Raw genomic sequence first — 15,700 nt, forward strand, 5'->3', positions numbered from 1 at the left:
AGGCTTAAGCACCTCCCCTAATTCTCAATAGCAAAACCATTGCCATGTTACCCCACCATCATCATCCTTGAGGTTACTATTAACCAGGACACCATCGTTTCCAAGTCGCACCCTAGCTTGATTTGAATAGTATGTAGTTCCAGCATTGTCACTGGGTCAATATCCTACAATTTCCTATCTAACAGCGTCTTGAAAGTCTCATCATCTCAGCTATTTCTTCCTCATTTTACTCAGAATCCTAAGATGTATCCCATCAGGTCTCAGCACCTTTAGCTGAACAAACTTCTCTAATATTTTACTTTTTATTTATAATATCTCTCGACTCACTTTTAACCATTTCAAGATTTTCCTGCTCTCCAATATCCTTCTCTTTTGTCAACTCTGAAATGAAGTACTTGTTAACTATTCCCACCAATTTCTGCTTATCGTCTGCTAACTCACTATCCTCTCCTCTCAGGATCCATCTCACATTTAACAATTCTCTCTTTATTGAGATTTGTAGAATACTTTACTGTTCTTTTTAAGGTTTTTGAGATTGTCTCCCCATACTTCTTCCTTGCTTTCCTTATCCCTCTTGTAACCTCTTTCCTTATTTTCTCATTTATCACTTTTGTCAAAATTATAGGCCCCATCTGCCCTGTTCTTCAATTTTAATTTGTTTTTAACCTCTTTATTTATCCACAACATCCTGAAACTTGAGGTAGTTTCCATTTTTAATTGTACGTATTTATTCTGCAACTTATTCTATTAATAATCGTTGAATAATCGGACAAAACGAAAGTCCTGGGAACAGAGTAGCACTGCGATTTGACTGTGAGTCTGAATGGAATGGAAGGGAAAAAATAATATTGAAAAGTGATGTTGCGGGTCAAGGAGTCACAAGGGGTGAGTATACTGGTAAGTTTTTATTTTAATTTAACTTAACCAACTATAAAATAAGACTAGATCAATTAATTAGTGTAAAGACTAAAGAAAATTGATAATTTATCATCTAATTACGATCAGTGTTCACTCTGGTGAGAGTGATGGTTCCTCTGGGGAGTGCAGACAGAATCAAGTCCATGGCACCATGGCTGGCTCAGCTGTACTGATGACTGCAGGAGGAATGTTGAGAAAACAATAGTGATAAGGGATTCTGTAGTTAGGGGAACATACAGAAATTTCTGTGGCCGCAGGTGTGAATCCAGGATGGTATGTTGCCTCCCTGGTGCTCGGGTCAAGCTGCACAGCATTCTCAATGGAGGGAATGAACAGTCAGAGGTCATAGTCCATATCAGTACCAATGACATAGGTAGAAAGAGGGATGAGGTTCTGCAAGCAGATTTTATGGAGCTAGGAAAGAAACTAGCAAGTAGGACCTCAAGGGTAGTAATCTCCGGATTATTCCAGGTGCCACCTGCTAGTGAGTATAGAAATAGGAGGAGAGAGCAGATGAATGCGTGGCTGGAGAGATGGTGCAGGAGAGAAGGCTTTAGATTCCTGGGGCATTGAGGCAGGTTCTGGGAGAGATGAGATCTTTAATAGGCTGGGCGGATTGCACCTTAACAGAGCCGGGGCCAATGTCCTTGCGTAATGGTTTGCTAATGCTATTGGTGAGGGTTTAAACTAACTTGTCAGGGGGATGGGAACCAGGAGGTAACATTAGAGAGGAAAAACATGGTGCACAAAGAATTGGGAGAGACTGATAGCACTAGAGTAAGAAATAGTAAACTATTATGTGGAGTCAGAGTAAGAGGAAGTGCAATAGGCCTAAATTAGGTATACTGTGCATGAGTGTGCTAAATAAGGTTGGTGAGCTGCAGGCACAGCTAGCTACGTGAGACTATGATGTTGTGGTGATAACAGAGACCTGGCTCAATAAAGGGTAGGACTGGATACTAAATATTCCTAGGTACAAGTGCTGGAGAGAAAGGTTGTTCTAGTGGGGTCAAGGACAGAATCTATCTAGTTAGACCTAAGGAACATTAGAATACTAGATGTATTCTATAGGCCACCAACTAGTGGGAAAGATATAGAGGGACAAATTTGCAAGGAAATTACAGAGAGGTGCAAAAACTGTCGAGTAGTTATAAAAGGGGGCTTTAATTATTCTAATATAGACTGAGATAGTAATAGTGTGAAGGACAGAGAGGGGAAGAGTTTTTGAAGTGTGTTCAGGAGAATTTTCTAGATCAGAACATTTCCGACCCAACAAAGAAGAAGGCATTGCTAAATCTGGTTCAGGGGAAGGAGGTGGGTCAGGTGGATCAAGTGTTAGTAGTGGAACATTTAAAGGACAGTGATCATAATATCAAAAGGTTTAGGTTAGCTATGGAAAAGGACAAGGAGCAACCCAGAGCAAAAGTAATTAATTGGGGGAGGAGCAATTTCAGTGGGGTGAGAACAGGTCTGTCCCAGGTAAACTAGCATCAAAGAGTGGCAGGTAAAAGTGTACAGAATAATGACCTCCCTTTGAAAAGGTTTGGGTACAGTCGAGGTACATTCCCATGATGGGGAAAGTTAGGACAATCAAAGCCAGAGTTCCCTTGATGCTGAAAGAGATAGAGAATAAGATGAAGCAGAAAAAGGGTCTGTGACAGATCTCAGGTTGCTAATATAAGTGAGAACTAGACTGAATATAGAAAGTTCAGAGGGGAAGTGAAAAAAGAAATAACAGAAGCAAAGAGAGAGTCGAGAAGATGCTGGCAGCTAACATAAAAGGCAATCCAAAAATCTTCTATAGGCATATAAATAGTAAAAGGGTGGTAAAACAATTAAACAAAAAGGGAATTTATACATGGAGGTAGAGGACATGGCTGAGATACTAAATGAGTACTTTACATTTATCTTTACCAAGGAAGAAGGTGCTGCTAAACTCGTAGTGAAAGAGAAAGTAATTGAGACAATGGATGGGTGAAAAATTGATAAAGAGGAGGTATTAGAAAGGCTGGCTGTACTTAAGGTTGGTAAGTCAGAAATCAGACAGTGTGAGTAAAGGGTAGTTTTCAGAGTGACAGAAAGTGGGAAGTAGTGTTCTACAGGATCAGTGATGGGACCACTGCTGTTCACAATTTGCCTTAACAATTTGAACTTTGGAATCAAAAACACAATTTCTAAATTTGTGATCACAAGAAGTTGCGGGGTGATACTGAAGAAGACTGCAACAAATTACAGGAGGATGTTAATAAACTTGCAGATAGGCAAATAATTGACAAATTAAATTCAAAACAAATTAATGTGAAGTAGTACAGTTTGGTAGGGAGAATAGGGAGATCACATTACTTGGAAGATGCAAGTCGAGGTGAGGTAGAGGAACAAAGTGATGTCGGAGTTCAAATACACCGATCACTAAAAGTTGTGCCACAGATTAACAAGGCCATAAAAAAGCAAACCAAGTACTAGACTTTATTTCTAGAGGGATAGAGTTGAAAAGTGGGGAAGTTATGCTAAACCTGTATCAAACTGTAGTTGGACCACACTTAGAGTACTGGTCACCATATTATAAAAAGGTTGTGGAGGCACTGGAGAGGGTGCAGAGAAGATTTACAAGGATGATACCAGAAATGCGTCAGTATATATTGTGATGGAGTTCTCGTGAGCAGATTGCGTTCTGTGCAGCTGGCCTGTTGGATGCTGTGACTTTGGATTCAAAGTGTTTTTTTTTTTAGACAGACCTTGATTTGAAAATGAAACTAAAAGCTTCAATGTTCTGGGAGGTCAGAATCAGGTTAACAAAACAAACATTTTTTTTACCAGAGACATGTGATTGGAGCTTCAGTTTCAGTTTTCGCAAGAAGTCTCCAGTAGGTGGAAGCCAGTTGCAAAGCTGGATGTTGTTGTTTTTTAAAAAAGCAAAGCTCTTTGAATTGGAACCTGTTTCCTGGAAGCTGACTCTTGGAAGATACAAGTTGCTACTGTTATTTTTGGTGCCTTAAGGAGTTATGTTAGGTGGCACCAGTGAAGCTACACCACTGGGACTGTTGTGAGCAAAACTATGGAAGTTCTGGAAGGGTGCACAGTTTTGGTGGAGCTAGTACCGGTGGATTCAGATTGCAGAGGAACCGCCATCGAGTGAAAACCGGCGTTTGCAACTTGGGAATCTGGAAATCTACTTGAAAATATCAAAGACCTGAAGGACTTTATGATGGTTTGGCATCATCCTGCAGATAGGACTGCCAATGGACTTGCAAGATACATTCTTGTTACATCTGATAGTTAACGTGTAACCTTTAAGATATATATATATATATCAATCGTGGTTTATCTGTTCGTTCATGTTTAATTTATATTGGTTTTGTTTTGAGTGTTAAAGTAAAATTGATAAAAGTGAAATCTTGTCCATTTGGTTTTTGATTCTTAAATTGGGGTCTGTCAATGGATTCAATTCTTTTGGTTTGTTGGTGGTCTCCATGAGATCACAACACATATCAGGAAAGGACGAACAGGCTGGGTTTCCTTTCTGTTGACCAAAAAAGGCTAGGGGTAATGTAATAGAGGTCTTTGAAATTATGAAATTTTAAATAGAGTAGATACAGAGAGAATGTTTTCATTTGTGGGGATGAGAATAACTAGAGGCCATCAGTATAAGATAGTCACTAAGAAATTCAACAGGGAACTCAAAGAAACCTCTTTACTCAAGGAGTGGTGAGAATGTGGAACTCGATACCGCAGGGTGTGTTTGAAGCCAATAGTATAGATGTGTTTAAGGGGAGGCTAGACAAGCATATGAGGGAGTAGGAAAATAGATGGTTACAATGATAGATTTAGTTGAGGAAAGATGGGCGGAGTCTCGAGTGAAGCATAAATGACAACATGGACTGGTTGGGCTGAATGATCTATTTTTGTGCTGTATATCCGATGTAATCCTATGTGAATCACCAGGACCAGACCAGATGCATCTGAGGATACTGAAGGAAGTGAGGCTCAAAACTGCAGAGGCACTGACCATACTGCTCCAATCCTCCTTAGATACAGGAGTGGTGCCAGAGTACTGACAAATTACAAATATTACACCATCGTTCAAAAAATAATACAAGGATAAGTTCAGCAATTGCAGGCCAGTCAGTTTAATATCAATGGTGGGAATGCTTTTAGAAATCATAGTCTGGGACAAAATTAATAGTCACGTGGAGAAATGTGGATTAATTAAGGGAAAGCCAGCATGGATTTGTTAAGGGCAAATTGTGCTTAACTAATTTGATGAGGTAACAGAGAGGGCTGACAAGCGTAATCCAGTTGATGAGGTGTGCATGGAGTTCCAAAAAGCATTTGATAAAGTGCCACCTAACAGGCTTATCAGCAAAGTTGAAGCCCATGCAATTAAAGGGAGAGTGGCAGCATGGATACCAAGTTGGCTGAGTGATAGGAAACAGAAAGTAAAGTTATTTACAACACAGAAGGAGGCTATTTGGCCCATCAAGTCCTTGCTGGTTCTCAGTGGAGCTATCTGGTCAGTCCCATTCCCCCACCCCCCCAATCCCTGTAGCCCTGCAAGTTTATTTCCTTCAAGAACCCATCCAATTTCCTTTTCAAATCATTGATAGTTTCTGCATCCACCAGCCTCGTAGGCAGTGAGGTCCAGGTCATTACTATGTGCTGTGGAAAAAAGTTCTTCCTCACATTCCCCTGCATCTCTTGCCCAAAATCTTCAATCTGTGTCCCCTAGTCCTTGTACCATCAGTTAATGGGAACAGTTTCTCCTTGTCTACTTTAACTAAGTCTGGCAAAATCTTGTGCACCTCTATGATATCTCCCCCCAATCTCCTTTGCTCGAAGGAGAACAACCAGGAATACTAGATAACCAAGGAGCTAGTGAGAAAGAGGAACTGAAAGAAATTAATATTAGTAAAAAGGTCATACTGGAGAAATTAATGGGACTGAAAGTTGATAAATCCACTGGACCTGATGATTGACATCCGAGCATGTTGAAAGAGGTAGCTGGAGAGAGAGTGGATGCATTGGTGGTCATCTTCCAAAGTTCTATGGATTCTGAATGGTTCCTGCAGATTGGAAGATAGCAAATGCATCCCCAGGTCCCTGCACACTCTTTAGAACTGCGCCATTAATTCTATATTGCCTCACCCTATCCCTTCTGCTAAAATGCATCACCTCACATTTGTCAGTATTAAATTCCATCTGCAACCTGTCTACCCATTCTGCTGGTCTATCTATGTCCTGTTGCGGGCAGTTCATATCATCCTCATTATTGTCACACCTCCAAGTTTGGTGGGCATCGGCAAATTTTGAAATTCCACTCTGTATTCCAAGATCAAAGTCATTTATATATCGAAGTGTCTCCGGACAGCGCAGAGCAATTGCTGACATCATCAGTCTGCGTCCGAACATTTGCCAGCTTGCCAACGTCACCACATAATGACATCCGAGCGTTGCCTCAACCTTCAATGGTTGTGATCACTGCCTCCATCCCCTCAAAAGTATCCTGCTCCCTCCCACGATCGGCACCTTAGTCACCCCTTTCTCTTCCCTGCTCGCTCCCACGCCCGTCTATTCGCCGTTCTCTCCCGTGCCCATTTGCTCACCGCTTCTGACTGCTCACTGCTCCATCCCACCGTTCTCTCCCGCTTCTGACTGCTCACTGCTCCATCCCGCCGTTCTCTCCCGCTTCTGACTGCTCACTGCTCCATCCCGCCGTTCTCTCCTGCTTCCGACTGCTCACTGCTCCATCCCGCCGTTCTCTCCCGCTTCCGACTGCTCATTGCTCCATCCCGCCATTCTCTCCCACTTCCGACTGCTCACTGCTCCATCCCGCCGTTCTCTCCCGCTTCCAACTGCTCACTGCTCCATACCGCCATTCTCTCCTGCTCCCGACTGCTCACTGCTTGCTTCCCCTCTCACCACTCGCTCCTCACCACCACCCCCAACCCCATCCCCCCCACCACTTCTCCAGATGGCAAGGTGGAGTATGAGCAGCAAGCAGTCAGGAGCAAGAGGGAATGGTGGGATGGAGCAGTGAGTAGTCGGGAGCAGCGGGAGGGAGTGGCGAAGAGAAGCTGCAATCGCGGAATGGAGCGGAGAAGAGAAAACGATGAAGAGAAGGTGATCACATGAGGGAGCGGGGTACTGTTGGGGGGAATGGAGGCGGCAATCGCAGCTATTGAGGGTTGAGGCAACGCTTGGACGTCATTACAGCTGATGTCATTGCGTGGTGACAGCAGCGTGCATTAATACTGGCAAGCTGGCAAATGTTCGCACGCACCCATGATGTCAGCGATCGCTCTGTGCATGCTCTGCATTGTCAGAAGACACTTTGTTTTAGATTACAGAAGACCACATCCCCTACAATAGTCCTCTGCAATAACATTGCACATTGGTGGGTCTGCACTTCTTCTTTCAGATTTAGGAAGCTGTGTTTAGCAATGGAATCATGAGAGAAGCTAACTCAAGGACATTGCTCTCCCGTGATCCAAATTCCAGAAGTAGTAATTGTACAAAACCTGTGAAGAAGAAAGAAAGAACTTGCAATTATATAGCACCATTCACAATCTCAGGATGCCCCAAGTTGTTTCACAACCAATGTTGCCAAACACAGCAACCGATTTGCACACAGCAATATCCTTCAAGCAGCAGTAAAATAAGTGACTAGATAATCTGTTTTAGTGATGTGGTTTGAGAGATTATTGTTAGCTGGACACCAGGAGAACTCTCCTTTACATCAAATAGAGTTATGAAGCCTTTTACTTCCACCTGAGAAGGCAGGTTTAATGTCTCATCTGAAAGATGTGACCTACCAACAGTGCAGCACTCCCTCAGTACAGCACTGGAGTATTGGCTGAGATTTGTGCTCAAGTCCTGGAGTGGGAATATTACCATGGAACCAAGGCTGACATCTAAGCGACTTCTCAAACACAACTATGCCAGTTCCCATGGAGAGTATTTGACAGCTTTTGCCTTTGGTTTTTTTAATTAGGAGCAGGAGAATGGCTGGTGTTTGTATGTCTTTTTTTACAACACTTTCAGGTATCACTTATTTTGTTCCCACAATTTTGCTAGCAAGTTGAAAACAGGCATTCTCTTCTTTTGTTGTAAGAGATGAATTTCCCCCAATTTAACAGTTGTTATTGAATGAAAGTTAAATACCATTGCAAAACACTACAAGATCTTGAAGTGGAGATGGGTTACCATAGGGTTTCTTTGTTTGAAAAGGAAGATTATTGTGTACTCTTTACTTTCTAGGCATTTGACAAGAGCATCTCTAGAGATGAGCACTTGGCAGTTGCTTTCTTTCAACGTGGGATAATTTTGTACAAAAATGAGAAGTAAGTTGCTTTGCTACACTGTTTTGGAGTCGGCTCGAAACATTTCCAATTGAAATCAGTGACCAATGGTACCAAACTTCCAATGGTAGACCAGAGCAGACTTTGGAAAAGTTTGAATTCTGTCTTTCCAGTTTCAATAATGATCTAGAAAAGCATTTTAATGTGAGAATTATGACTGCCTCACTTTTATTTATGTTGCTTCTGAACTTGGTGCTACATGCATGCTGGAACTTGCAAGTCAAAAATTCCTGATGACAGTATTCATTGAAGTTAAAGGTGGATGCATTTTTGGAATTGCGTTTTTATCCCTGACATTGCTGCAAATTTTGTGTTCAGGTATGAAGAGGCCTTGAGAGACTTTCTAGAAGCCTTTAACCGACTGAGAGGGAATCAGTTGATTGACTACAACCAGCTGGGCCTGAGGTATAAGCTATGCACTTGTCAAGTAAGTACATTTAAAGAGCCGATCATCAAGGGAGGAAAAACTGCCCACTCCAGCTCACCAGGAAAAGTGCAGTTGTGGTGCTGGCAGTAAAGTAAATCAATCATTCACAAGAGCATAGTAAAGACAAGTAGGAAACACTGGAGATCTTACTGCAGGAGGTGTCCCAAAGGAAGGTGATCCTATTAGTGGATGAAAGCCACCTTCAGTAAAAGCATAGCGGCCATCTGCATAGATTACTGACTGAATCCCTAACTCCAAATGAGGAAGAATTAGCTGCTGTCAAGAGAGGTGAAGGTAACTGTACTGCTCCCACTTTTCAGGAATTTCTTGTAGGGCCCATCAACAGTGACAGAAACCTAAGTTGTGAATGGCTGCTCCTTCTGGATTGTGCACAGACTTTCATGCATATTTTTTCAATTTGCTAAGGCTGCTGGGTAAACTTTTTGTGACGATGGAGGCGGCAGTCAAGAATCGGCAAACAAATGACAAGATGTCTAGGCTCAGGTGTTCGCCTGCTGTTAGGGAGTTTCCAAGTCCGATTAGCAGGCATATATGGCAGAGGATAGCATTGTTTACTTAGAAGCCATCCATCTCCTTTTTAAAAAATCTGAAGAACCGTAGAGTGCTGCTTCCTGGATAATGTGCAGGATGATTTTCTGAAGTGGATACCACTTAAACATCAATTGAGTGTAAAGGATTTCTTTTTATTAAGGTGGGTAATGTGAAGAACATTATCTAAACATTATTAGATAAGTACATGTGTGACTTTTTGTAGATGAGGGTACCCGCATGGGTCCTAGTTATGCCTGTCTTTTTGTGGGATATGTTGAACATTCCTTCTTCCAGTCCTTCTCAGGCCCCCTCCCCCAACACTTTTTCCAGTTCATTGTGACTGTATCGGTGCCGTTTCCTGCTCTCGCCTGGAATTGGAAAACGTTATCAACTTTGCTTCCAATTCCCACCCTTCTCTCACCTTCACATGGTCTATCTCCGACACTTCCCTGCCCTTCTTTGACTTCTCTGACTCCATCTCTGGGGATAGGCTGTCTACTAATATTCATTACAAGCCCACCGACTCCCACAGCTACCTCGACTACACTTCTTCACACCCTGCCTCCTGTAAGGATTCCATTCCATTCTCCTAGTTTCTCCGTCTCTGACGCATCTGTTCTGATGATGCAACCTTTCACAACAGTGCCTCTGATATGTCTTTCTTTTTCCTCAACCGAGGTTTCCCACGCACTGTGGTTGACAGGGCCCTCAACCACGCCCAATCCATTTTCCGCATTTCTGCTCGCACCCATTCCCCTCCTTCCAGAACCGCGATAGTATTCCCCTTGACCTCACTTTCCACCCCACCAGCCTCCACATCTAAAGGATCATTCTCAACCATTTCAGGCACCTCTAGCATGATGCCACCATTAAACACATCTTCCCCCCTCCCCTGTCAGTGTTCCAAATAGACCGTTCCTTTGTGACACCCTGGTCCACTCCTCCATCAACCCCAACACCTCGTCCCCTTCCCACAGCATGTTCCCATGCAATCGCAGGAGGTGTAACACCTCCCTTTTACCTCTTCTCTCCCCGCCATCCAAGGCCTCAAACGCTACTTCCAGATAAAGGAGTGATTTACTTGTACTTCTTCCAATTAGTATACTATATTTGCTGCTCACAGTGCATTCTCCACTACATTGGGGAGATCAAACGCAGACTGGGTGACTGCTTTGCAGAACACCTCCACTCAGTCCACAAGCATGACCCCGAGCTTCCGATTGCTTGCCATCACAGACCTTCCCTTTTGTTCTTCTACTCCCTCCCCCTTTCACTTGCTCAAAGCCCATTGCATTTCTAACCTTTGTCAGTTCTGATGAAAAGTCATTGACCTGAAACATTAACTCTGTTTATCACTCCACAGATGTTGCCAGATCTGCTGAGTATTTCCAGCACTTTTCTGTTTTATTTCAGATTTCCAGCATCTGCATGTTGCCCTGTCCGAGTTAATGTTCATCACTTACTTAGAGAGCTGTGTACTGCAGATTGCCTGGTTTGATGTGGAAGATGTTTCTTGGAATGGGTTGGAAGGATGCCAACTCTACCATTCTGAAAGAATGTCAACACTATGGCAGCTTGTTCCATACAGTGAAGGTGGTGGGTGGGTTTTCTCTAACCTGTCTAGGAACAACTCCTGCAGTAGTGATGGTCGTGGCCAAAGTATATTTGTTGGCTCATCTCAATTAAGAAGTGCGTTCAGAAACCCCCAAGGAGTACGCCTTCAGATCTATTGTAAAGTACTACGTCAAAGCCAGTGGTATGCAAGAATATTGAAGCAAAGTAATATTGGAAAAAAAACTAAAATTCAACAATGGAAACCTTGAACAAAAAACAACTAATACACAGAGCAAAATTCAGCCAAGGGCATATGAAATTGCAAATCCTTGCCTCCCCAAAAATAATTTTAAAAAATCTTCTCCATTCAAGAGAGTAACCTGAGTAGGTTAGCTGCCAAGCACTCTGGTGCACCTAATTTTTTTGGGTAAGACTGGCATTTTTGTGGAGCCTAAAACAGGATTTAGCATGTGACCGCCACCCTGCTCAGATAACTAGGTAACAAAGCCCACGTATGCTGATTACTTGACCAGCTTGACATTGCCCAAACACTGGTTATAAGATCAGGCATGGTAGGAATTGGGCACACAAAGTCCCATGCACGATTCCCTGACATGCCCACAATGTGCAAGGCTAGTAAAGACTCATATTATTTACACTGTATCATAGTTCAATCGTTGTTGTTAATAGCTGATGTTTCAAACTTAAAGGAAGACGATATACCAGTTTTCCATACTTAAACTTTTGCTGATTGATCTTTCTAGGTACTTCACAATGTGGCGCTGGTACATGCCACAATGCAGAACTGGGACAAAGCTGAAGAGGCTTTAAAGAAAGCCGAAACTTATAAAACAGAGGCTAAGCCCAATTTTGTGGATCAAGCTCTGGAAGCTGTTTGGGTATTAACTTTATTCAAATGTTCACAAGTCTCTAAAGCCTTCTATATCCTCCCATCCTCTAATGTGTCCACTGTGCCCTTCCAAGCTCTAATGTGTCCATTGGATCTTCCTGTCTACTAATCTGACTGATTTGGGGATTTTTCCTAAAATGCTTATTTAAACATAGAGTTTTGCCTAGGGGAAGATATGATTAATTCCCTGGCTCTGTTAATGTGCAAAATAAGAATCAACTAGTACTAGGATAGGGAGGAATCTCAGCTCAGCACAGTTTTACTCAGTTAATAGTAGAATAAGCAACTGATCTCCACTTCAGACTCATTCCCTGATGCAGTACCAGACCGGCACATCTTCGGACTCAGTTGACATTAGTTAGGGCGTTATCACAGCTTCCATTAACATGCAGGAGTGACGAGGATGGAAATCATCTTTCCTTCAGTGGAGATATTCACTCATTGAATTTGTATCTGATGAGAATTAAACATCAGTCATGGGGTTCCACATGACTGGAACCGTGTATCGACTCAGGGCAAAATTTGATGGTGGAAATATAAGTGAAAATAAACTTAAAGGGCTGAAAGTAATTCTTCCCACGGTATAGTGCTCCTTTCTAAAGCAACTCCTGCAAGGTTGGGAGGAACATTGTGTTTTTGTCACATGTTGACTTGATCTAATCCCTGATTCCTCTTCACAGAAGCAAGAGCTGTTTCCACTCCTACAGCTGCCAACGGGAGAACTTTTCAGGCCCAAGAAAAGAGTAGTGGCTCAGCTGGAAAAGCAGGACTTCCTGGGAGAGGCCAAGGTACCGGCTCATTCCCAAAGGATTCCCACTTAATCAAGCAACTCTGAATGATTTTGAGCATCAGACCTCTGTGAACTTGATTCACAAGTGATTTGCTCAAGAGAGCTCCAGCCCACTGTTGTGAATGTCATATACACTGTTGCTGAACAAGGAGCTGTACTTCACAATCACAGATACGATCGGAAACACTCTAACTTGAGAGATTACACAGAAATGGAATGTTTGTGGTCTTATCCAAAAATGTAAGGCTTCAGAACCCCTTCAGAAGTTTATAACCAGGGGTACCATCTGATGCAAATTCAAAACTTCCCCATCCCAACCTCTATCTGGTTAAAGGGTGGGTTCATGGATTCAGTTCTGAGGCTTGCTCTGCTGGTGATGAAAACCATAATAGCCTTAATTGTTCATGTATTGACATAACTAGATACAAAAGTAAGACATTGACTTTTATTTGAAAATGTAGACTTATTTTGTTTATGGTTTATTCATTTCTGGACAGCTGCTGAAAACCTGGAAGAATAGCAACACAAGATTAGCAGGCGGTAATAATATTAGAGAAGCAGACACTGTGACATAACCTCTTCAAAATGATTTTCTGCCTTTTTTTCATGATAACTATTAAATCTAGAATCGAGCATTTTTAACTCATGCTTCATTTGCCCTGCTGAGAGTCAGACCGTTGACGTGCTGTAAGGCCTCTGCCAATGCTGTTCTTGTACAGCTCTGAGAGAGGCCATTGTGCCTTTTAAGTGGAAATTGGATCCACTATTTGAAGCAGAGGCAGATACAGGGCTGTTGGGAGAGAGCCAGGGGCAGTGGGATTAGTTTTGGATTGCTCTATCAAAGAGCTCACACAGGCACAGTGGACCGATGGCCTCCTTCTGTGCTGCAGTGGTCCTACAAGAGAGGTCTGGCCACCACTGGCCATCCTCCCTAGTGGCTGAGGTCAGAAACATACTGGGGGCAATTTTGATTTTGTGCAATAGTGTAAAATAGTGACTCAGCAAACCATTTTACATTGCTGACTATTTTTGTTTCTCTTGATTTCAATTGTAATAAAAAATTGGGAGTTGTAAAACAAGTTGCTAAGTCACTCGTACATTCAGTCAAAATTGCCCCTGTTGTGTGGAGCTTGCAGACCACCATTACTATGGCGACAAGTCTTTCATGAATGAAATAAAAACAGAAAATCCTGGAAATACGCAGCAGGTCAGGCAGCATCTGTAGAGAGAAAAACAAAGTTAGCATTTCAGGTCTGTGTGACCTTTCATCAGAACTGGGAAAAGTTAGAAATGTATTAGGTTTTAAGCAGGTAAAATGGGGGAGGGTGGAAAAAGGACAAAAGGAAAGGTCTGTGATTGGGAGGAAGACAGGAGAGATTAAATGACAAAAATGTTGGTGGTGCAAGGCCAAAGAGAGTGTTAATGGGACAAGTAAAGCAAAAAAGATGTGTCTAGAGGAGGTGTGAATGGCAGAATGATAAACAGCTGCTGTCCGAAAGCAAAAATGAGAAAAACGAGAGTAAAGTCAAAACTTGCCGGAAAAAGGGAAACAAAATGTGGGCAGAGGTTATGATCTGAAATTGTTGAACTCAATATTGAGCCCAGAAGGCTGTAAAGTGCCCAGTCGAAAGCTGTTTCTTGAGCTTACATTGAACTTCATTGGAACACTGCAGGAAGGTGAAGATAGAGAAGTCAGAGTGAGAGCAAGGTGGAGAATTGCAGTGACCGGCAACTGGAAGCTCTGGGTCATGCTTGTGGAATTTCATGAATGAACTTGTGTTTGTTGCGTGTTTTAATGTAAATGGGTTATCTTAGAGTATGAATGTTTAGGTTATTAACTGAATCAGCATTGTGCAGTCTGCTGATCTGACATAACATTCACCCAGTGTTGAGAAATGACAGACTGATTCCAACTGCTGTCTTTTTGCTTGCACTCTAGGTGGTAGCATCGATCATTGACAAAGATGCATTCTCTGGCTTCGCACCCCTGCAGCCTCTGGTACATTTCACTTTATAATATTGTTTAAACAAAAAACAATGAACATCTGGTCTAGGCCACAGGTATTAATTACATTAGTTAATCTCTGGTTACCAGACTGTAGACTTGACACAAAAGTACTTTCTGTAGAAATATGGGCCCTGAAATTCTTTAGTTCTGGTGCCAAATGAATGGCACAGTCTGGGTGGACAGGGAATGAATATGGGGCCAGACCTGGTTCCCCTGCGAACCTACCCATTTTTGTCCCTGTCAGACATTCCATTGATCTTTGGGCCTGATGCATTGTAAACAAAACTGGCTTACCATTACCTAGCTTTGACGCCTCAACATGGAATAATACGCCAGATTTTTCTGTAGGAATGAATTTAACTGCCTCTGCCATCAGTTAGACTTGCCTGTGCACGTTTAAGTTTTTCCATTTTTTACATGGCAAGTTGCTGAAAGTGCAGTCTGATAACATAAAAGTGAGGGAAAGTGGGCAAGTGGGACCTGAGTGAACAGGACAAGCAACTGTATATGTCCTTAACCAATCAGATTGAGGGACTGAGAAATTAATAGCGCAAGGACTGAGAAGGAAGTATAAATTAGAGAGGATGAATTCAATGTCAAATCAAGTACAGAAAGAGAAATAAAGCCAGCAAAAAAGGAATGAATTAAGAGAGAGAGAGGGAGAAAAAAAGCCAGAAATAAAAGTTAACAAAAAAATCCATTTTACATTTTTAAAATCTCTAAGGACCATTAAAACCTGAATGAGTGAGACTCCATACTTATAATTATCAATTTTCAGCGCCAGAGAAGTTGTTTGGTAGTAATTAACATTTGTCATGTCATTAAAAGGGTACTTAGTCTGGAATGGACAAGACTTAACTTTCTGTGATGAGTTTAGCAATCTACCACACAAATCAACTTCATGCCATTCAATGCATTGCAATCGTGAGGCAAATAGAGAAATTGCATTTCCGCAAAGCTTATGGCCGAGCGGCACAACTCAGATATTTTGGGTTTAACTGTGCATCTGCATCTCAGATGAAGCTGCTGTACCATTTGTGTATAAAGGCAACGAGTGCCACTTAGCCCCACCATTATTTTGACAAGAAAATCTGAGCTGTTATCTACAGCAAGTAGTGACATGTAATTTTTGATATATTTGTAAGGTTATATTGTCATTTGGAAGCTCTGTTGTTTTACATATATA

General features: G+C 42.1%; 1 protein-coding gene across 2 annotated transcripts in view; it reads left to right on the forward strand.

The window, feature by feature from the left end:
- The window catches only part of ncf2 (neutrophil cytosolic factor 2), a 51,543-nt gene that overhangs the window by 830 nt on the left and 35,013 nt on the right, over positions 1 to 15,700 (forward strand). Inside the window, exons 2-6 of one of the 2 annotated variants that reach the window (XM_068037392.1) lie at positions 8,173 to 8,255; positions 8,592 to 8,700; positions 11,571 to 11,705; positions 12,397 to 12,504; positions 14,446 to 14,505. In XM_068037392.1, the coding sequence (XP_067893493.1) occupies positions 8,173 to 8,255; positions 8,592 to 8,700; positions 11,571 to 11,705; positions 12,397 to 12,504; positions 14,446 to 14,505 (495 nt within the window). The remainder of the gene's footprint in view (positions 1 to 8,172; positions 8,256 to 8,591; positions 8,701 to 11,570; positions 11,706 to 12,396; positions 12,505 to 14,445; positions 14,506 to 15,700) is intronic. The other variant, XM_068037394.1, reaches the window with a different exon arrangement.

Source organism: Heterodontus francisci, chromosome 8, assembly GCF_036365525.1.
Source record: "Heterodontus francisci isolate sHetFra1 chromosome 8, sHetFra1.hap1, whole genome shotgun sequence".
Classification (NCBI taxonomy): Eukaryota; Metazoa; Chordata; class Chondrichthyes; order Heterodontiformes; family Heterodontidae; genus Heterodontus; species Heterodontus francisci.